This window comes from Thamnophis elegans, chromosome 3, assembly GCF_009769535.1.
Source record: "Thamnophis elegans isolate rThaEle1 chromosome 3, rThaEle1.pri, whole genome shotgun sequence".
NCBI classification, from domain to species: Eukaryota; Metazoa; Chordata; class Lepidosauria; order Squamata; family Colubridae; genus Thamnophis; species Thamnophis elegans.
The window spans coordinates 148,019,878-148,043,300 of record NC_045543.1 but is presented as its reverse complement, the minus strand read 5'-3'; the positions used below and the strand labels follow the sequence as shown (position 1 = coordinate 148,043,300).

The 23,423-nt window shown below is 45.6% G+C and overlaps 1 protein-coding gene across 1 annotated transcript in view; it reads left to right on the top strand.

Moving 5' to 3' along the window:
• Window positions 1–23,423, top strand: part of KIAA1328 (KIAA1328 ortholog) — a 188,671-nt gene that overhangs the window by 65,336 nt on the left and 99,912 nt on the right. Inside the window, exon 6 of the mRNA XM_032212462.1 lies at window positions 15,799–15,926. Coding sequence (XP_032068353.1) covers window positions 15,799–15,926 — 128 coding nt within the window. The remainder of the gene's footprint in view (window positions 1–15,798; window positions 15,927–23,423) is intronic.

Sequence of the window (23,423 nt, the reverse complement as noted above, 5' to 3'; positions counted from 1 at the left end):
GACGTAATGCGCTTAACCTTTAGTTGAAGGTAGCATTGAAAAGGAAAGCATTTTGCGCCTTGAACTGCTAAATTGCCGCAATATCCAGTGAGCTGAAGTGCAAACAGCTGGGCCGTTGTTATTTGCCGCTCTACATTTTTCTGGCATTTGTTTGTTTGTTTGTTGTTGTTGTTACAGACATGCTATTGTAAACGCCCCGGAGACAGATTCGGTTTTAGGAAAAGGGGCCTGCCGCGGAGTAAAAGTTTACTCGGTCTTTGCAAACCCTCCGTTGACTTTCTCTGCTTCGGACGATACCAGATCAATCGGAATAGAGCCGGAAGGGACCTTTTGCCCAAGCGGAAAACCTATATATCATTGGAAGACCCGGGGCTGTCTAGTCTCTGCTTAAAAGCCTCCAACATCTGGTGGCAAGCTGTTCCACTGGTTAATTGCCCTCATTGTTAGGAGGTTTCTCCTTAGTTCCAGGTTGGCTTCTCTCCTTGATTAGTTTCCATCCGTTGTTTCTTGCCTTCGGGGGCTTTGAAAAATAAGTGTCCCCCCCCCCCCGGGACACGGCAAGCGTCGTAAATGTGAGTCAGTTGCCAAGCGTACGAATGTAAATCACTGGGGATGCTGCACGGCCAGCCTCGCCCGTGTGAAAAAACGATCACACAGTCATGTTTTTTTTCATGGCCCTGGGAGCTTCGAACAGTCACTAAATGAACTGTCGTAAGTTGAGGACTACCTGCATATTTTTCAGCTTCTTTTTTCATCTGAATGCAAGCATTTATATGGCGGGGGTTATTTTTGCCCAACTTTAAGCAATTCAAAGTGATGACTTGAGGAGGGGAGAGAATTGGGGGGAAGCAGATTTCTCTCTCTCTCTCTCTGTTTCTCTCTCTCTCTCTCTCTCTTCTCTCTCTCTGTTTCTGTCTCTCTCTCCTCTCTTGCTGTTTCTGTCTCTCTCTGTCTCTTTCTCTCTCCTTCTCCCTCCATCTCTCTCCCCCTCTTTCTCTTCCTATCCTCTCCCTCTCTCTTTCTCTCCCCCTCCCACCCCTCCTCTCCCTTGTCCTCTCTCCCTCCCTCTCTCCCCTCTATCGCTGTTTCTGTCTCTCTCTCTGTCTCTTTCTTTCTCTCTCTCCCCCTCCATCTCTCTCCCCCTCTTTCTCTCCCTATCCTCTCTCTTTCTCTCCCCCTCCCACCCCTCCTCTCCCTTGTCCTCTCTCCCTCCCTCTCTCCCCTCTCTCTCTGTCTCTCTCTCTCTATCACTGTTTCTGTCTCTCTCTCTCTGTCTCTTTCTTTCTCCCTCTCTCTCTCCCCCTCCATCTCTCTCCCCCTCTTTCTCTCCCTATCCTCTCCCTCTCTTTCTCTCCCCCTCCCACCCCTCCTCTCCCTTGTCCTCTCTCCCTCCCTCTCTCCCCCCTCTCTCTATCGCTGTTTCTGTTTCTGTCTCTCTCTCTCTGTCTCTTTCTTTCTCCCTCTCTCTCTCCCCCTCCATCTCTCTCCCCCTCTTTCTCTCCCTATCCTCTCCCTCTCTCTTTCTCTCCCCCTCCCACCCCTCCTCTCCCTTGTCCTCTCTCCCTCCCTCTCCCCCCTCTGTCTCTCTCTCTCTGTTTCTCTCTCTGTCCCTCCCTCTGTCCCCCTCTCCCCCCCTCTCTCCAACCCCCCCCCCAAGCCCGGGTTCTGATTATCCCAGCTTTAAAGAGGCCTCTGCTTTATAGCTAAATCATTTCTAGCAAGCATCTATCAAAACTTATTTTCAAAAGATCCTCCGAGAAAATTGATTCCGGGGATTGAAGAATATAGGCAGGGAGGGACCCAGTAAAGCCATGATAAAAAATAAATAAATCTGCTTTTTTTTCTGTCTTATCTTTTTTATTTTTTATTTTTTTATTTATTGCTGCCCATAGAAAAGATTTATGTCCGTAAATTCCCGGTGAAGGAAGCTTTGAGCACAGAAAGTTCAAGGTTTGTTCGGGAGAAATCAGAATGGCTCGCTAAGGCTGAGAATATCCCTCTCTTCCTTTGGGAGAGAAAAAAATAATAATGATTTTGAAACCAGTTTCTCCAGCCTGCTGCCTCTCCGGCTGATAGAATCCCATCATACAGGTAGTCCTCGACTTACGACCACGACTGAGCCCAGGATTTACGTTGCTAAGTGAGAAGTTTTGTTAAAGGAGTTGTGTCCCTTTTTACAACTTTCCTTGCCCCTGTTTTGTTAAGTGAATCATTGCAGTTGTTCAATTAGTCCCACGGTCGTTAAGTGAATCTGGCTTCCCCCATTGAGTTTGCTGGTCAGAAGGTCGCAAAAGGAGATCACGTGACCCAGGGACACGGCAACCGTCATAAATACGAGTCGGTGGCCGTCTTCTGGGTTTTGATCATGTGATCTTGGGGTATTTCAATGGCCATAAGAGTGGAAAACTTAACAACAGTAGCAAGAGAGTTTGTAAAATGGGGCAAAAATCAAAGGCAGCCTTGATACACAACAAAAGAAAAATCCTCATTGAATCTGCAACATAGTTGTGTCTAAATCGATTTAAATAAGAAAACCTCTTTGTGACAACAATAAGCCATTTCCCATTGTTTTCCATTAAGGCCCCCCGAAACAAATATCAGGGGACGCACTGCCTCAGTGGCTAAGACGCTGAGTTTGTTGATCAGAAGTCGGCAGTTTGAATCCCTAGCGCCGCGTAATGGAGTGAGCTCCCGTGACTTGTCTCAGCTTCTGCCAACCAAGCAGTTCAAAAGCACGTAAAAAATGCAAGTAGAAAAATAGGAACCACCTTTGGTGGGAAGGGAACAGCGTTCCGTGCGCCTTCGGCGTTGAGCCATGCCCGCCACATGACCACGGAGACGTCTTCGGACAGCGCTGGCTCTTTGGCTTTGAAACGATGAGCAGCGCCTCCTAGAGTCAGGAACCACTAGTACCTATGTGCAAAGGGAATCTTTACCTTTACTGTAAACAAACTTTGCTTTTATTCCTACTGGATTTGACATTAATGTTTCAGCTTTTCAAGTTTGGTGTTTGGAGAAGATTGACGTGGGAAGCCGAGAAGGATTTGGAGGGCTGGGAGCACAGACCCTGCTCTCCATCCCTGGCTGAGTCCCATGGAGGGGTCTGGGCTGCTATGACATTTCCCCCTCCCTGGCCGCTAAGCGGAACCTGTCCATTTTTCTTCTTCTTCACTGCTGACCCTTGCTTTTGCAAGCTTTGTTGAATGCCCATATGGTAGAATATTATCATTTTATAGTCACAATTATGAGCAATTTGATAGGAAATGATAGCTAAATTATGCCGGGTTCTCTGCAGTTGTTTTAATCTAGCGTTTTAAACACATAAAAGGGGAGGAAGAAAAATGCATCTCTTTTCTTTAGTGGGGGGGTGGGCTGCCCCATCGTCCCTCGCAGGCTGAATTTGGAGGCAAATTCCCATTCGGTTGCCAGGGGAGCCTCCGTTCTCCCCCAGATGTCTCACCTCCAAAGAGAATTTGGCCCCATTGGATCCTGCCTTCTCCGTGTTCGGTGCTGAGGTTGCTAACTACCATCGTGGGCCAGAAGTGCTTTTTCAAAAAGGCAAATGGGTTTAATTTTTTCCTTGAAGATGTTCAGAACATCCTCTATATAGAATAACAGAGTTGGAAGGGACCTTGGAGGTCTTCTAGTCCAACCCCCTGCCTAGACAGGAAACCCTATATCATTTCAGATAAATGGTTGTCCAATCTCTTCTTAAAAACTTCCAGTGCTGGAGCATTCACAACTTCTCGGAGACAAGTTTGTTCCGCTGGTTAATTGTTCTCACTGTCAGGAAATTCCTCCTCAGTTCTAAGTTGCTTCTCTCCTTGATTAGTTTAGCGCATCTGCTTGCCAGAAACTGGCAGCTCAGCTTCCTGTCGCGTGCATGCGCACCAGGGAACTGCTCTTATGGTTTCGAGTGCCCCCGCGAGACCAGCTAGCCAGTGTGCAAGTGCGAACCCAGGCGAGCTATGGGTGATGGCTGGCATGCCCAGAGAGATGGCTCTGTGTGCCACTTTTGGCACATACGTTTTGTCATCACTGCCCTATAATATCCCAGACAAATGGCTGTCCAGCCTCTTCTTGAAAGAGGGATGGAACACCCACAACATCTGGAGGCAAACGGTTCCGCTGGTTAATTAACAGAATAACAGAATTGGAAGGGACCTTGGAGGTCTTCTAGTCCAACCCACTGCTCAAGACCCTATTCCATGGACAACAAATGGCTGTCCAGTTTATTTTTGAAACCCCCAGTGTTGGAGCACCCACAACTTCTGGAGGCAAACTGTTCCACGGGTTAATTGTTCTCATTGTTAGGAAATTTCTCCTTAGTTCTAGGTTGCTCCTCTCCTTGATTAGTTTCCACCCGTTGCTTCTTGTTCTACCCTCAGGTGCTTTGGAGAATAGTTTGACTCCCTCTTCTTTGTGGCATCCCCTGAGATATTGGAAGATGCTATCATGGCTCCCCTGGTCCTTCTTTTCATTAAACTAGACATACCCAATTCCAGCAATTGTTCTTCATATGTTTTAGTCTCCAGTCCCCTAATCCTCTTTGTTGCTCTTCTCTGCACTCTTTCTAGAGTCTCCACATCCAAGAATGTGTGTGTGTGGGGGGGTGCGTGTTCCATGTGCGGGGGTCGCAGTCAGTGTGCATCCAAGAATGGCTTGCCAGCTTTAAATCTGTCCTTTAAAAAAGAAAATTGGGGAGGGAGCAGCCTTTAATTCAAAGAGGCAAAGCAGGAAAGGGCCATAAATCTCCTTTTAAAAGAAATCCCTTTGGCTGTTTGGATCAACCTAAGAAGCTTAAAGGTTGATCCAACCTGTGTTTGTGTGTCTGTGTGGGTGGTGGTGGTGGTTATTATTGAAGGTGGAGAGGAAGGAAGGAAAGAAAGGATGAGGGGAAGGAAGGAATGGGACAGGACGGGAAAGGAAAGGAAAAGAAAGGAAGATATAAGCAAAAAAGGAAGGGAAGGGAAAGGAAGGAGAGGATGAGGAAAAGGAAAGGAAGGGAAGGAAGGGAAAGGGGAAGGGAAGAAAAGGAAGGGAAAGGAAAGGAGAAAGAAAGGAAAGGAAGGGGAAAAAAGGAAAGGAAGGGAAAGGAAAGGGGAAAGAAAGGAAAGAAAAGAAAGAAGGGAAACAAAAGGGGAAAGAAAGGAAAGGAAGAGAAAGAAAGGAAAGGAAGGGAAAGGAAGGAGAAGATGAGGAAAAGGAAAGGACGGGAGGAAAGGGAAAGAAAGGGGAAAGAAAGAGAAAGGAAGGGAAACAAAAGGGGAAAGAAAGGAAAGGAAGGAAGGGAAATGGAAGGGAAAGGAAAGGGGAAAGAAAAGAAAGGAAGGGAAGGGACAGGATGGGACAAAATGGGAAGGAAAGAAAGGAAGGGAAGGGAAAGGGAAGGGAAAACTGCTCTCCTGCGCAGGTGGCCGAGAAGTAGCTCCAAGCGTTATTTGCCCAAACAGCTCCTTCCTTTGATTAGAGAGGGCACCTCTTAAGTGATGCCAGTTGGTCTTTGTGCCAGATGGGAGCAGAAAAGATTGGCATTTGATCTCTCCAGCTGGAGAGATCCTTCCTTTTCCCTTTGTTTCCCTGAGCCCAGCCCCTTCCTCTCGCAACCCACCCACCCAAACACATCCAGAAACCCGAGCAGGTGACTCCCACCGACTTCATTGGTATGCGCCCTGGCCCCTTCCCTCTCACTTCAAAGGATAATCAAGTCCTGAACTAATTATGATACCACCGCCGTGAGTTCTTCCAGGAATGTAAATTTAATTTCCTTTTCAAGACGGTGGCAAGCAAGGAGCTGCGCCTCCTCACTGCTGACGTTCGGCGGTTTAAGGGGAAAAGGCTCGGATCTTACACACACACCCCAACCCATCTTCCTCTCCTCATTTTTCTGCTGAAGGTCTATTCCAGGGATCCCCAACCTGAAGTCCTCCAGGCTACAGGTTCTGGGAGTTGAAGTCCTCCAGCTTTGCTGGCTGGGGAATTCTGGGAGTTGAAGTCCTCCAGCCTACAGGTTCTGGAAGTTGAAGTCCTCCTGCTTTGCTGGCTGGGGAATTCTGGGAGTTGAGGTCCTCCAGGCTACAAGTTCTGGGAGTAGAAGGCCTCCAGCTTTGCTGGCTGGGGAATTCTGGGAGTTGAAGTCCTCCAGCTTTGCTAGCTGGGGAATTCTGGGAGTTGAAGTCCTCCAGGCTACAGGTTCTGGGAGTTGAAGTCCTCCAGCTTTGCTGGCTGGGGAATTCTGGGAGTTGAAGTCCTCCAGGCTACAGGTTCTGGGAGTTGAAGTCCTCCTGCTTTGCTGGCTGGGGAATTCTGGGAGTTGAGATCCTCCAGGCTTTAAGTTACCAAAGTTGGAGAGCCCTGGTCTATTCTCTTCTGTTTGCATCGGGGGAGGGGGGGCAATAATTGAAAAAAGCGCCAGAAGCTGAAATCTCTCCACCTCTGGGATTGTTATTTGAGACGATACCCTTTGATTGTCTATCGAGATCCTCAATCATCCAGGCCATGGTTGTGCCATAGGTGTTTTTTTTATTTTCAAGAGGCAACTGGACTTTCCGATTTTTTTCATTTGAAGACATTTCGCTTCTCATCCAAGAAGCTTCTTCAGCTCTGACTGGATGGTGGGGAAGACAGCTGGTCATTTGCATCCTTCTTACGGAGAGTCATTGAGGCCACTTGGAGGTTTGTTAATCAGGTGACCCGAGGACACAGAATGACTAAGAAGGATGCAAATGTCCAGCTGTCTGCAAGGAACATAAATCCTTCCCTTCCTCACCATCTAGTCAGAACTAAAGAAGATTCTTGGATGAGAAGCAAAATATCTTCAAAGAAAAACCAGAAAATCCATTTGCCTCTTGAAAAAGTACCTTTGGGACATCATTCCTTCTGTGTTTTTAAAACAAGGAAATGCCCTTCCCACGGGCAGTGCCTTGTAATTTGCTCTTTTGGTCAATTCTGCATTCTTTAATTTGTCTTTGAATCAATTCCACATTCAGTGATTTGTTCTTTGAGTCAATTCCGCATTCTGTAATTTCTTCTTTGGGTCAATTCCTCATTTCGTAATTTCTCCTTTGAGTCAATTCCGCATTCTGTAATTTTTCCTTTGAGTCAATTCCGCATTCTATCATTTTTTGGGAGTCAATTCCCCATCTGTAATTTTTTTCCCTTTGCCTCAATTGTATGTTCTGTAGCTTCTCTACGTCAATTTCTCATTCCCATTTCTCATCTGCCATTTCCACAAACCTATTCCTCATGCCTCTTCATACGTTTATCTAATCACCCTTACTACAATATTGCTTTCTCCTCTGCCTTTTTGTCTTTCCTGCCTTCATTTTTCGGTTTTAAATTCTTGGCAACTGGTATTTGGTGAGTCTTTACCAGCTGCAAAGCTAAACGTAGGCGAATTTTAAAGCCTGGAAACCTTTTTTTATTTCATGTTTGCTAAGCTGAAGGGGGTGGGGGTGGGGGGATAAGAAAGGTGTAACTGAAAGCATTACTCATGTGAAAATTCAGAAGGAAGCAAAGAAAAAAGTCCTGTTATAAACTCAATTCATTATAAAAGACTAAGAAAAAGAGAGATGGATAATATTGGCAGCCTAGAGTTAAACAAAACTCTCATTTTACACGGTCTCCTAGTTTTAATAGGATGCTGTAGGCCAGTGATGGCGAAGCTTGGTGCGTGCATGGGTGGCACCTAGTGCCAAAAAGGGAGCACTTCATAGGTGTGTGCATACTTGTCTCAGCCGCAACCAGGAAGAGAAGCTGCCCAGAGGGCATGCGCGCACCACAAAATGAACTAGCAGTTTTCGGCATGCATGCGCGCTCCAGCCAGCAAGCCTTCCAATTATTGCCACTCATGTGCATGCGGTGATCAGCTGGCCATAACACATGCTCACCCCGGAAAATGGAAGACCAGCACTGCCGCAAGCACAAAGGCCAGCTGACTGTTGAAGAGGAATGGGTGATGCCACAGGTGCTAGGCGACATGGCTCCGTGTGCCACTTCGGACACACGTGCCATTGGTTTGCCAACACAGCTGTAAGCTTTATATCCCTGGATTTTTTTTTTCTTATTCAATTTGGCAGCTTAGGAAATAGCAAGTTTCCTTGCTTTTAAAAGAAAAGAAATCTTCCGGTGGGGGGGGAGGGCTTGCCGGTGGGAACTGGTCGTTAACAGCTCCGGAATCCTGGTTGCGTTAAACTGTCTGAACAGCAATCCATCAGCCGTCTGACAGCTTGTTTACCTTTTCTGAAGGAAGCTGAAATACACCAAATGAATGAGAGGAAGAGTGGGAAACAGAGGAGAGAAGAAAGATAGGAAGAGAGGGATAGGAGAGAGGGTAATGGGGGAAGATGAGGAGAATAAGGAGGAGTGGAATGAAGAGAGAGGAGAAGGAGAAAGGAAGGGGAAGTAGAGTAGAAAAGGATGATGGAGGGAAGAAAGGAGGTAGGAGAGAGGTAGAAGAAAGAGGTGTATGGAGAGCAGAAGAGCTAATATTGGGTTTTTATCTTCCTGGGCGTTGATGGCAAGAGGAACTGATGTAATTACTACTTAATACAATAGGATATTGGCTATGTAATAGTATACATGTGATTATATGTTATGAAAATGGAAAATAAAAAAGTATATTTTTTTTAAAAAAAGAAAAGAAATCTTCCCAAATATGTCCAAGCTGTGTCTCACAGTGGAGGCAGGACTGATGAACTGTCAAAAGTTGAGCAGGCAGCGATGGGTGGAAAATTCAGAGGGCTTTTTAGATATTTCATATTTCATCCTGTCGCTTGGGTTGAAACGAATTGGACTACACTCCGTACTCCAAAGGCCAGCCTTTCACTCTTGAAGGCTGCAAACGAAGAGGCATTTTCAAGAGGAAAAGTCACTCTGGCTCCAGGGGAAGAAGGTGTTCATTTATTATTCATTTAATTACTGATTGTTACAGCTGGGATTTTTTAAAAAAATACATGATGAAGCCTTCAGAGACCATCAGAACTAATTTTTGGACCCTTCTGTTTCCTGGGAGGAAAAAAAATCAGTTATAAAACTACCTGAAGTCCAGAATTATTGCTTAGATGAGATAGACAGCCATAAAAATCAAATAAGCAATAGTAATCCTTTCTTTCTTTCTTTCTTTCCTTCCTTTCTTCCTTCCTTCCTTCCTTCCTTCTTTCTCTCTCTTCTTTCTTTCTCCTTCCTTTCCCTTTCCCCCTTCCCTTCTTCATCCTTTCCTCTCCTCTCTTCCTCTCTCCTCCCCTCCCTTCAATATTTCAAAATTCCCCCAGTTATCTATCTATCTATCTATCTATCTATCTATCTATCTATCTATCTATCTATCTATCTATCATCTATCTATCTATCTTATCATCTATCTATCTATCTACCTTCCTTCCTCTCTCTTTCTCACTCTTTCTTTCTCCTTCCTTTCCCTTTCCCCCTTCCCTTCTTCATCCTTTCAATATTTCAATATTCCTCCAGTAATTTTATAGTCAATGTGGCAAACATACCTAGTCCTCCTCCTGTTTTCCCCCACAACCACAGGACCAAATTCACCCTGTCAATAACAGTGTTGACAGTAATGTTTGCTCCTCAGGAAGATGTTCCCTCCTTTAAACCTTCCTGGACTCTTTCTTGATTCAAGCTCAGTCTGAGGTTTGCAGGGTTATTCTTTCAACGGAAGGAAATCCCTTATTTGGTCTGCCTGCTTCTCATGGAAGAGTCTATATATTAAACAAAGCTATGAGGTGGGTTGGGCTGAGAAAGAATAATGGGCTCAAGGCTGGCTTTCATGACTGAGGACACACTTGGAATCCTGCACCCAGTTTGGGGCCACCACGATGTAAAAAAGATGTGGAGGCTCCAGAAAGAGTACAGAGAAGAGCAACAAAGAGGATGAAGGGACTGGAGGCTAAAACATATAAAAGAATGGTTGCAGGCTAGTTTTGTGAAAAGACCAGGGGAGACATGATATCATCTTCCAATATCTCAGGGGCTGCCACAAAGAAGAGGGAGTCAAACTATTCTCCAAAGCACCTGAGGGTAGAACAAGAAGCAATGGGTGGAAACTAATCAAGGGGAGAAGCAACTTAGAACTAAGGAGACATCTCCTGACAGAATAATGAATGAGTGGAACAGAAGTTGCCTCCAGAAGTTGTGAATCCCCCAACACTGGAAGTCTTTAAGAAGATGTTGGATAACTATTTGTCTGAAATGGTATAGGGTCTCCTGTCTAGGCAGAGGGTTGGACTAGAAGACCTCCAAGGTCCCTTCCAGCTCTGTTATTCTATTCTAAAACATATGATATATGATATGATTTTGCAGGCTCAAGGAGAGAGAGACAGACAGACAAAGAGACAGAAAGGAAGAGAGAGAGAGACAGAGAGATAGAGTGTCTAATGAAAAGAAGGACTAGGGGAGACATGATAGCAGCCTTCCAATATCTCAGGGGTTGCCACAAAGAAGAGGGAGTCAAGCTATTCTCCAAGGCACCTGAGGGTAGAACAAGAAGCAATGGGTGGAAACTAATCAAAGAGAGAAGCAACTTAGAACTAAGGAGAAATTGCTTGACAGTGAGAACAATTAATCAGTGGAACAACTTGCCTCCAGAAGTTCTGAATGCTCCAACACTGGAAGTTTTAAAGAAGATGGTGGATAGCCATGTGTCTGAAGGGTTTCCTGCCTAAGCAGGGGGTTGGACTAGAAGACCTCTAAGGTGCCTTCCAAGGTACCTTATTCTAATTCTAATTCTGGAGCAGGAATCGCCCGCTGAGAAGTGAGGAGCCTGCTCATGTCCTCCTCCGGGAAATGCGCTAACATCCTCGCAAAGGCCACCATGGTCTGTTTCTCTAAATCACTGTCTAAAATCTGTCTCCTCCGGAAGATCTGCCAGGCTGAGCCTGCGTTTGGGGAACCGTGGGGAGCTCGCCAACAGCTTCCCATGTGGGGCCGGGCGTCAAGGAAATGGATGACCGCCCTGTCCCCCGATAAATAAATCACCTCTATTTGCATCTGGGCACTCTACGTTCATCTACTTTCCCCCTTGTTTGTTTCCATCTCATTGCATCTTTCCTTCTTCGGCTGAATTAACATCCTGCTTTCTGCTTAAGGGGTTTATCCCCTTGTTGGAAATTATAGTTTAAAAAAAAAGGGAAATTTTGTACTGGGTGCTCGACAGGTTTGAGTTGCAGGGCGATAGAGGTAACTCTTGATTTGCAACCAGCTATTAGTGGCCATTCAAAGATATAACGGTTTAGTGACTGTGGAAAGTTACTAAGGCACCAAAGTCAGTGACTTGGGATCGTTTTTCACACATGGCAGCATCTCTGTGGGAGGAGAGAGAGGGAGAAAAGGAAGGATGGAGAGAGAAGAGAAAAGAAAGGAAGGAGAGAGAAGGGAAGGAAGGAGGGAGAGGGAGAAAGGGAAGGAAGGGGAGAGAGGGAGAAAGGGGAGAGAGAAGGGAAGGAAGGAGGGAGAGGGAGAAAAGGAAGGAAGGGGAGAGAGAGGGAGGAAAGGGAGAGAGAAGGGAAGGGAGGAGAGAGAGGGAGAAAAGGAAGGAACGGAAGGAAGGAAGGGCAGAGAAAGAGAAGGGAGGAGAGGGAGAAAAGGAAGGAAGGGGAGAGAGGGAGAAAGGGGAGAGAGAAGGGAAGGAAGGAGGGAGAGGGAGAAAAGGAAGGAAGGGGAGAGAGAGGGAGAAAGGGGAGAGAGAAGGGAAGGAAGGAGGGAGAGGGAGAAAAGGAAGGAAGGGGAGAGAGAGGGGGGGAAAGGGAGAGGGAAGGGAGGAGAGAGGGGAAAGGAAGGAACGGAAGGAAGGAAGGGCAGAGAAAGAGAGGGAAGGGAGGAGAGGGAGAAAAGGAAGGAAGGGGAGAGAAAGGGAGAAAGGGGAGAGAGAAGGGAAGGGAGGAGAGAGGGAGAAAAGGAAGGAAGGAAGGGCAGAGAAAGAGAGGGAAGGGAGGAGAGGGAGAAAAGGAAAGAAGAAAGGGGGAGAGGGAGAAAAGGGAGAAGGGATGGGAGGAGAGAGGGAGAAAAGGGAAGGAAGAGGGAGGGGAGGGAGGGAGGAGATGGGAATGACAATGGAAGGAAGGAAATAAGGAAAGGAAGGAAAATAAATCCCACTGGTCACATGATCAAAATTCAGGCGCTTGGCAATTGGCATGTATTTATGACGGTCGCAGTGGCCCAGGGTCAACCTTTTTAGCAGTGGCAATTCTAATCCCCATCGTGGTCGTGAACCAAGAGTTTGCAAGGAAGAATGTCAGCTAATATATATTGAGCAAGGTACCATGTATACTGTACATACATACGCATGTGTGTTTATGTATGTATGTGTTTGTGTGTACACACACACACAGACACAGAAAGAGAGAGTATCGGTGGCACCTTGCTCAACAGTAGGAACTGTGAGAGGGATCTTGGAGTCCTAGTGGACAACCACTTAAATAGGAGCCAGCCGTGGGCAGCAGCTGCCAAAAAAGCCAACACAGTTCTAGGCTGCATAAACAGAGGGAGAGAATCAAGCTCATGTGAAGTGTTGATACCACTTTATAATGCCTTGGTAAGGCCACACTTGGAATACGGCATCCAGTTTTGGTCGCCACAATGTAGAAAAGATGCAGAGACTCTTTTAGAAAGAGTGCAGAGAAGAGCAACAAAGAGGATTAGGGGACTGGAGACTAAAACATATGAAGAACAGTTGCAGGAACTGGGCATGTCTAAGGATCAGGGGTGACATTATAGCATCTTCCAATATTTGAAGGGCTGCGACAAAGAAGAGGGACTCAAGCTATTCTCCAAAGCACCTGAAGGCAGATGGACAGGAAGCAACAGATGGAAACTAATGAAGGAGAGAAGCAACTTAGAACTAAGGAGAAAATTCCTAACAGTGAGAACAATTAATCAGTGATAGGTCTTGCTTGCAGAAGTTGTAAAATGCTTAAAGACTGGAAGTCTTTAAGAAGATGTTGTATAGCCATTTGTCAGAAGTGGTATAGGGTTTCCTGCCTAAACGGGGTTGGACTTGAAGACCTCAAAGGTCCCTTACAACTCTGCTATTCTTTTCTTTTCTATTCTATTCTATTCTATATTTCCAATTTTTGGTGCTGCATTTGAGATTGAAAAGTGAGCATTGTAGCTGACTTCTTCCCATATGCAGAAAAAATACTTTTTTCCCCCAATTTTTTATTTTATCAATTTCATATATACATTCACAATTATATGATCTCATAACTCTTATTAATAATATGTATTTATAACAATTTTTTCCCTACAGTTGATAATATACTTGAAAATTGCTTTCTTACCATCCCATAAATCCATCTTATCTTACAACAATCCTACTTCTTCTTCCTTCCTTCCCTCCTTCCTTCCCTCCTTTCTTCTCTCCTACTCTCCTTCCTTCCCTCCCTCCTTCCCCCTTCCCTGCCCCTTTCTTCTCTCCTTTTCTCCTTCCCTCCTCCTTCCCTCCTTCCTTCCCTCCTTCCTTCCCTCCTTTCTTCTCTCCTTCTCTCCTTCCTTCCCTCCTTCCTTCTCTCCTTCTCTCCTTCTTTCCCTCCTTCCTTCCCTCCCTCCTTCCTACCCCCCTTTCTTCTCTTTCTTCTCTCCTTCCTTGGCTGTTTTATTGGGAGCTCTAATAATTTTGATCCTACGTTAATTTCCCTTCTTCACCCCATGAGTTAGCGGAGTTTGCTTTGAGCAATTAGGATGATTAAATAAGAATATATGACAAGCTTTTTTTTGTGCCTAATTTTTCATGTCTCTGTGACCAACCTTTTATCCTGTGCGCTGAGATCCGGGGAAGGATGGAAACAGTGATGGGAGAGGCGAGGTGCCGGGGGGGAGGGATAGTGAAACCCACCCACAGCTCAAAAAATCCCACAGAAAAATGACATCATTTTAAATTAGTAGAAGAGCAACAAAGAGGATTAGGGGACTGGAGGCTAAAACATATGAAGAACGGTTGCAGGAACTGGGTAGGTCTAGTTTAATTAAAAGAAGGACCAGGGGAGACATGACAGCAGTCTTCCAATATCTCATGGGCTGACCTAAAGAAGAGGGAGTCAAGCTATTCTCCAAAGCACCTGAGGGCAGAACAAGAAGCAATGGGTGGAAACTAATCAAGGAGAGAAGCAACTTAGAACTGAGGAGAAATTTCCTGACAGTGAGAACAATGAATCAGTGGAACAGAAGTTGCCTCCAGAAGTTGTGAATGCCCCAACACTGGAAGTCTTTAAGAAGATGTTGGATAGCCATCTGTTTGAAACGGTATAGGGTTTCCTGCCTAGGCAGGGGGTTGGACTAGAAGACCTCCAAGGTCCCTTCCAACTCTGTTATTCTAAATCTGTTTGAGCCTCTTCTGTTTTTCAAGAAATCTTTCCAATATTTGAGGGGCTGCCACACAGAAGAGGGAGTCAAGCTGTTCTCCAAAGCAGGACAAGAAGCAATGGGTGGAAACTAATCAAGGAGAGAAGCAACCTTGAATTAAGGAAAAGCCTCCTAACAGTGAGGACAATGAACCAGGGGAACAGCTTGCTACCAGAAGTTGTGGGAGCTTGATAATCTATTCTATTCCTATTCCACTCCACTCTATTCTTATCCTATTCTAGTCTATTCCATATGTGCTTGGTAAGCAGTTATATAAATATAACTTTTTCACATTTTGTTTGTAAGTTGAAGACTACCTATGTATATCTGGGCCCATACTACAAATCAGGGGTGGGTTGCTAATCCTGTTCCAACCGGTTCGGTTGGAACGAGGCCGGCGGCATCCTTGTGCACGCGCGCAGTTCACGCATGCGTCTTAGCGCGGAGACTCGCGCAGGCGCTGTATGTGCCATCCAGCTGCTCGCGGAGAATCGCGCAGGTGCTGTATGTGCCATGCGCCTGTGTGGAAGCGCAGAAGCCTTCAAAGACCAGTAAGGAGCGCGGGCAGGCGGGTGGGCCCTTCGCCGTTCCCAGAAGTTACTTACTTCCGGGTTCGCCGACCAAACGGTTCGCGGGGACCGCCACGAACCGGTTGAAACCCACCCCTGCTACAAATGCTGGCCTTGTGTTGGTCAAATCTTTGCTTCTTCTGAGTCAGTAATTTTCTCCCGCCTCTGCTTTTCATGTGGCTAGAACTAGGACTCACCTAGTGATGGTGGTGTGGCTGTGGTATCCTTGATGCTCTCTGAGCTTGGTTATTTTCTTGCAGGCGTTTCATGACCCAACTAGGTTACATCATCAGCCATGAAAAGAAATGGGATTTGCTCTCTTGTTCATATACAAGTAGATTGGATAGAAGAAAATATTTGCAGTTCAAGATAGAGCTGTGGGCTCCTTGATGCTCTCTGAGCTTGGTTGTTTTCTTGCAGGCGTTTCACAACCCAACTAGGTAACATTCTCAGTGCTAGAAGGGAGTGGGGTTGACTCTGTATATCTGAGCCTGAACCACGAATGTCATTTCATTTCATTTTGTCGGACTTGTGTTGGCCAAACCTTTGCTTCTTCTAAGCCAGGGCTGTCCAAACTTGGGAACTTTAAGACTTGTGGACTTTAACTCCCAGAATTCCCCAGCCAGCATGGCTGGCTGGGGAATTCTGGAAGTTGAAGTCCACAAGTCTTAAAGTTCCCCAGTTTGGACGTCCCTGTTCTAAGCCAAGAATGTTCTTCCTTCCTTGTGGTCAGCCTTTCATGTTGCATTTCTCCATCCCTTCTTCTCCAGATGTCCCAAAAATTACCCGATTTGCCCTGAATGAGCAGCAGGGGGTCTCCTGCATCGCCTTCCCTGCCTTTTTCCTCCGCTGGAAATGTTCTTTTTTCCTTAACTCGTTATCTCACCCCTGCAGCACCAATACCGCGAGTGCCAAGAACTGCTCAGCCTCTACCAGAAATATCTCTCCGAGCAGCAGGAAAAACTGACCCATTCCCTTTCCGAGTTGGAGGCAGCTAAGCAGAAGGAACATCAGGTGAGTCTCCTTTGTAATAATATTAATTGTTCATATCACCCTTATATTTACATTGTTAGTCAATACTTTAAGTTTGATAGTAATTAGTAACTTTGGTTAATTTTTATTCAATACTAGTTAGAAAAAAGAAAAACAAAGACTTCTTTTTTAAAAAAATAGTTTTTTTAATATAAATTTTTATTTTTATTACATAGATAACACATACACACAACAATAAAAAAAACCCATCACATACAGCATGTCGTTTGGTTACAGGTATTTTAACATCCATATTCTCGAATAACATTTACCATCTCAGATTTTTCATCTAGTATAACTAAATACCTCACTTTCATTGTACAGTATATGTTCAGTTACGATTAGTATTATTTTTCCAATAAATCATAATTCCCTTACATTCTTGATTGTCTATTTGATAACAGTATACCTTTATATAATCCCCATGTGACAGAAAATTTTTTTTTTGCCAACCATTTATATTTGTATATCATTATTTTCAATTATGCATAATTCCACCAATCAACTCAAGTATGCTTATGTTCATTATTATCCTTGTACATCATACATTCAAACAGAAATCTTATTCCTTCATTTTTCAACAAAATATTCTAAATAGTCACTACATATATATACCAATTTTCAGTTATTCCCTTATTAAAATTATTTATCAGAAAAAAATAGTTTTTATTAAACATTTTCATCTTTAAAAACAGAAAGAAAAACACAACAAAAAAAGGGAAAAAACCAAGATATACCTAACAATATAAAATAATTATACAGCCTTCTCTATTGGCATTCATGTTTAGTCTTTGTACTTCTCTATTCTACCTTGCCTTCCTCTCAATTTTACCTTCTCTAATAATGTAATAATAGTAGTCCTTACACTTGTAATAATATTAATTGTTCATATCACCATGGCCCACAGTCACCCAGCTGTCTTTCATAGCTAAGGCAGAACTAGAACTCACCGTCTCCTCGTGGTTGGCCCAGGCTCACCCAGCTGGCTTTCATGGATAAGGCAGAACTAGAACTCACCATCTCCTGCTGGTTGGCCCAAAGTCACCCAACTGGCTTTCATGAATAAGCCAGAACTAGAATTCACCATCTCCTGCTGGTTGGACCAGGGTCATCCAACTGGCTTTCATAGCTACAGCAGAACTAGAACTCACCATCTCCTGGTGATTGGCCCAAAGTCACCCAGCTGGCTTTCATAGCTAAGGCAGAACTAGAATTCACCATCTCCTGCTGGTTGGACCAGGGTCACCCAACTGGATTTCATAGCTAAGGCAGAACTAGAACTCACCGTCTCCAGCTGGTTGGCCCAAAGTCACTCAGCCAGCTTTCATATCAAACTCACAGACTAGGTTTGTGGAATGGAGGATTTATATTCCTTGCAGGCAGCTGGTCATTTGCATCCTTTTAGAGAGTCATTGAGGCCACTTGGAGGTTGGTCTGTGTCCTTGGGAGTCACCTGAGTGGTGCAAATGGGTGTGGTGACTACACAGACTACAGGGAGATCCGTTGGAAGCAATCCAACATCTTCTTAAAGACTTCCAGTGTTGGATCACCCATAACTTCTGGAGGCAACTTCTGTTCCACTGATTAATTGTTCTCACTGTCAGGAAATTCCTCCTTAGTTCTAAGTTGCTTCTCTCCTTGATTAGTTTCCACCCATTGCTTCTTGTTCTACCCTCAGGTGTCCTGGAGAATAGCTTGACTCCCTCTTCTTTGTGGCAACCCCTGAGATATTAGAAGACTGCTATCATGTCTCCCCTGGTCCTTCTTTCTATTAAACTAGACATCCCCAGTTCCTGCAACTGTTCTTCATATGTTTGAGCCTCGAGTCCCCTAATCCTCTTTGTTGCTCTTCTCTGCACTCTTTCTAGAGTCTCCACATCATTTTTACATCGTGGCGACAAAAACTGGATGCTGTATTCCAAGTGTGGCCTTACCAAGGCCTTATAAAGTGGTATTAACACTTCACGTGAACTTGATTCTATCCCTCTGTTGATGTAGCCTAGAACTGTGTTGGCTTTTTTGGCAGCTGCTGCCCACGGTTGGCTCCTATTTAAATGGTTGTCCACTAGGACTCCAAGATCCCTCTCACAGTTCCTACTGTTGAGCAAGGTACCACTTATACTGTACATGTGCGTTTCGTTTTTCTTGCCTAAATGCAGAACCTGACTCTTTTCTATACTCTCTACTGTAGATATTTTCTTTGAAACTCCGAAGTCTTAGGACACCAACAATTCTGCTTCGTCTCTGCAGAGTTGTGCCCCGATACACGCAAGAGCTGAGATCAAACGGCCTTAGAATCACAGTCGATGGCCTCCATCTCAATTTTTCTCTTCGTCTGAGATCCCGAGCTTTGCCGTGGGAAATGGTGTGTGTGTGTGTGTGTGTGTGTGTGTGTGTGTGTGTGTGTGTGTGTGTAATGGTGCCAAAATGATTTAAGACAGAACTCTCACTGAGTCAATAATCAGTAACTGGAACGTGAGTCTTTTTTTTTTCCTTTTCTTTTCCTTCTTCTTTTCTTTTTTTTTTTTTTTTGAATGTGCGTCCGAGATAAAGTTAATTCCATTTGAAAAGATACTTAAGGTGACACGAATTGAATTATTCAAACCGGCTTCCTCAGCATTAACTCTGGGTTAATATCTCATAGTGCCTCCGCTTTCATTACAGGAGTTTTTAAGGACATAACTTTTTATAATAAATTCAATAGCAAGAAGCCCGGGTTGAAATTGGTTTACTTTCTAGGCAGCTGTAAAAAAAAAGTGGTATTAATTGTAAAAGGGAATATTAACCGATGATCTTTGGAGAGCCAGAGATGGAGGCCATGCCTCCATCCTGGTTCTCCTCGACCTCTCGGCGGCTTTCGATACCATCGACCATGGTATCCTTCTGCGACGACTGCGGGAGGTGGGGGTGGGAGGCACTGTGTTACGGTGGTTCTCCTCCTACCTCTCGGACAGGTCGCAGTCAGTGTTAGTGGGGGGGCAGAGATCGACCCCGAGGCCCCTAACATATGGGGTGCCGCAGGGTTCGGTCTTATCCCCCCTACTATTTAACATCTACATGAAACCGCTGGGTGAGATCATTCGGAGGCACGGGATAAGATACCATCAATACGCGGACGATACTCAATTGTATCTGTCCGCCCCGTGCCAACTCAATGAAGCGGTGGACGTGATGAACCGAGGTCTTGAGGCCGTTATGGACTGGATGAGGGCTAACAAGCTTGTACTCAACCCGGAGAAGACCGAGTGGCTGTTGTGCTTCCCTCCCAATAATTCGATCAGTGTTCCATCGCTCAGGCTGGGGGGTCAAACTTTATACCCCTCAGAGAGGGTTCGCAACTTGGGAGTCCTCCTGGACCCACAGCTGACTTTTGACCACCATTTGACGGCTGTGACCAGGGGGGCATTTGCCCAGGTTCGCCTGGTGCGCCAGTTGCGACCCTACCTGAACCGGGAGGCCCTCACAACAGTCACTCGGGCCCTTGTGACCTCTAGGCTGGAATACTGCAATGTGCTCTACATGGGGCTGCCCTTGAAGAGCATTCGGCGACTCCAGCTGGTCCAGAACGCAGCCGCGCGAGCGATTGTGGGTGCACCTCGCTTCACCCACGTAACACCTATCCTCCGCGAGCTGCGCTGGCTACCTGTTGATCTCCGGGTGCGCTTCAAGGTGCTACTTGTCACTCATAAAGCCCTTCATGGTAGTGGGTCTGCGTACTTGAGAGACCGCCTCCTGCCAATTACCTCCCTGCGACCAATTAGATCACATAGATTAGGCCTCCTCCGAGTTCCATCTGCCAGTCAGTGCCGACTGGCAACTACACGGAGGAGAGCCTTTTCAGTAGTAGCTCCGACCCTTTGGAACGATCTCCCCGTGGAGATTCGTACCCTCACCACCGTCCAGGCCTTCCGCACAGCCCTCAAGACCTGGCTAGCCCGCCAGGCCTGGGGACAAAGATAACTGTCCCCACCCGAATGATGAATGAATGTTGTTTACTATTTTACTTCTATGTATTGTTGTGTCTATTGTCTGTATACTCCCCCCCCCCCTTATTTTATGTAAGCCGCCCTGAGTCCCCTCAGGGAAAAGGGCGGCCTATAAGCATTAATAAATACCAAATACAAATACCAAATTAAAACGCTCAACGAACTTGACGCAGACAGATGTGGAAATAGATGTTCTCCTCCGGGTCGGCCGAGCGAAGCATTTCTGCTCTTATGATGTTAAAAAATGTGAAAATATAGTTAAGGGGCTTCCATCAAGGAGGCTTTGAGAACTGTTTCTCAGCTTCATTGGCTCTTGTTCTGAGAAGTCTGCAGATGTCTAAGGCACGCGGTGGCTCAGTGGCTAAAATGCTGAGCTTGTCAATCAAAACAGTTGGCAATTTGGCAGTTCGAATCCCTAGCACCGCTTAATGGAGTGAGCTCCTGTTCCTTGTCCCAGCTTCTGCCAACCTAGCAGTTCAAAAGCAGGTAAAACATGCAAGTAGAAAAACAGGAACCACCTTTGGTGGGAAGGGAACAGCGTCCCATGCGCCTTTGGCTTTGAGTCATGCCGGCCACATGACCACGGAGACGTCTTCGGACAGCGCTGGCTCTTTGGCTTTGAAACGGAGATGAGCACCGCCCCCTAGAGCCGATGTGGCACAGTGGTTAAATGCAGCACTGCAGGCTACTTCAGCTGACTGCAGTTCTGCAGTCCAGCTGTTCAAATCTCACTGGCTCAGGGTTGACTCAGCCTTCCATCCTTCCGAGGTGGGTGAAATGAGGACCCAGACTGTGGGGGCGATATGCTGACTCTGTAAACCGCTTAGAGAGGGCTGAAAGCCCTATGAAGCGGTATACAAGTCTAACTGCTATTGCTATTGCTAGAGTCGGGAACGATTGGCACATATGTGTCAGGGGAAACTTTTACCTTTACTGATCTTTGATCTCACTGAATTTCTAAGTAGAATTGAAATCAAAAAGCGACGTCCGAAAAGAGTTTGGATCAAAATATTTCAGATTTTCCAGACTTCTTCAATCCTCGCTTAAAATGCTATTTTGCCTTTGTCCCTCTTTCTGGTTTCGGATTCTCCCTTCTTAATGTTTCTCATCTAAAAGTGAGACGCAAGAAAACTCTTACTAGATATCTTTTGGGTGAAGACCAGGGGTGAAATGCTACTGGTTCGCACATCAGACAGCTGATCTTCGGAACTTTTTTTCTTTTTACTTTTTAAGCATTTTTTTTTTTACTACAGGTTCTCCGGAAACACAGGGGTGGGAGGTGGGGGGTCTGCTTTTGCTCCCAGCAGGCTTCCCTGAAGCCTACTGGGCCAAAAATGGGGGTGGGGGTGCTGAGAAAGGAAGGAAGAAAGAAGGAAGGAAAAGAAAGAAAGAAAGAAAGAAAGGGGGAAAAAGGAGAGGAAGGAAGGAAGGAAGAAAAGGGAAAGAAAGAAAGAAAGAAAGAAAGGAGGGAGAGAGGGAGGAGAAACAAGGGAGAAATGAAGGAAGGAAGAAAGAAAAGGGAAAGAAAGAAAAAGGAAGGAAAAAGAAAGAGAAAGAAAGAAAAAGAAAGAGAGGGAGGGAGGGGAAAAGAGAAGGAAGGACTACAAACCTGGCACTAGACGCAGCTTCAGAGGATAATCCAGGGCTGGAAGGGACCTGGAGGTCATCTAGTCCAACCTTGCTCCAGCAGGACATTGTTCAAGTGAGTTTCTTGTCTTGTGATCTCCCAGTTACATGACTACATAGCCACGCTCACCCAGTCACATGACCCCCCACCAAGCCACGCCCACAGAACTGACGGTAAATAATTTTAGATTTCACCACTGGTGAAGACCGTTAAGATTCTCAGACCCGTCGTCCTGTTCTGGGTCTCCATTGCTGGCAGGAGGCAACGCAGGACGATGGGTGATGAATGCCATGGGCAGGCAGCTTCGCTTTGAAAGTAGCTTTTCAAAGTATAAATTAGCCTTTGGAGCATTTATCATTTGCAATAGCAGCTTTATAAATCATACGCCGTGAATTTATGGCCCGGCCGTTTCTCTCCTTGCTCCATCCGAGGATCAAAGAGAATGACAAAGGGGTTTATTTGATTGTGGGGGACACCCTGGAAGAAGAGGGACTGACACCTCATGGCTCATTCTAGCTGAGCTGCAAAGAGTGTTCCCTTACAGGTAGTCCTTGACATACAGCCATTACGCCCAAGAAGCACCGGTTTGGAGAAGCTTCTGTAGAGCCTAGTGTCTAACATTTAGGCAAGAAAAACGAAATGCACAGGTACAGCATAGGTGGTACCTTCCTCAATAGTAGTAACTGTGAGAGGGATCTTGGAGTCCTAGTGGACAACCATTTAAATAGGAGCCAGCTGTGTGCAGCAGCTGCCAAAAAAGCCTACACAGTTCTAGGCTGCATAAACAGAGGGATGGAATCAAGATCACGTGAAGGGTTAATACCACTTTATAATGCCTTGGTAAAGCCACACTTGGAATTCAGCATCCAGTTTTGGTTTCCACGATGTAAAAAAGATGTGGAGACTCTAGAAAGAGAGCAGAGAAGAGCGACAAAGAGAATTAGGGTGCTTGAGGCTGAAACATATGAAGAATAGTGCACGAACTGGGTATTGATGAAAAGGATTATGGGACACATGATAGCAGTCTTCCAATATTTGAGGTGTTGCCACAAAGAAGAGGGAGTCAAGCTATTCTCTAAAGCACCTGAGGGCAGGACAAGAGGCAACATATGGAAACTAATCAAGGAGAGAAACTCCAGACAGTTAGAACAATTAATCAGTGGAACCTCCAGAGGTTGTGAATGCTCCAACCCTGGAAATTTTTAAGAAGAGATTGGATAACCATTTGTCTGGTATGGTATAGGGCTTCCTGCCTGAGCAGGGGGTTGGACTAGAAGATCTCCAAGGTCCCTTCCAACTCTGTTATTCTGTATTCTATTCTATTCAAACAAAGGGACTTCTGATCAGTGTCCACTAACCCAGTCCCCATTCCTTCCCCATTCCTTCCTAGCACTGATGTGGTCACCTAGTTTGGTAATGAAACATCAAAGCAAAACAAACACACAGAACAACCAGGCTCAGCGAGCTGTTTGGATCCCACAATCCTCCTCCTCCTCCTCTTCTTCCTCCTCCACACCCCCATCCCCTTCCATCGCCGATGATGTTACCTAGTTGGGTCATGAAACATCTGCAAGGAAACATTCCTGCTCAGAGGGCACCGAAGAACCTTGCTGGCTTTAGAAACATCTGTCATTCCTATCTCGACCAGAGGTGCATTACGCCATCGGTCCTTGTTTATTAACCCATCCAGATGCTGAAGGAACCTCTGGGGAAGAAAATTTGGCCAATAAAGCCACAAACGCCCTTTACCTGATTTGCGTTTATCATGATTTGCCTGCGTTGCAGCTGCATGTCCCAAGAGGCACCTGGACTTCCTGGTTTGTTTGTTTTTAAAGACATTTTGCTTCTCATCCAGGAAGCTTCTTT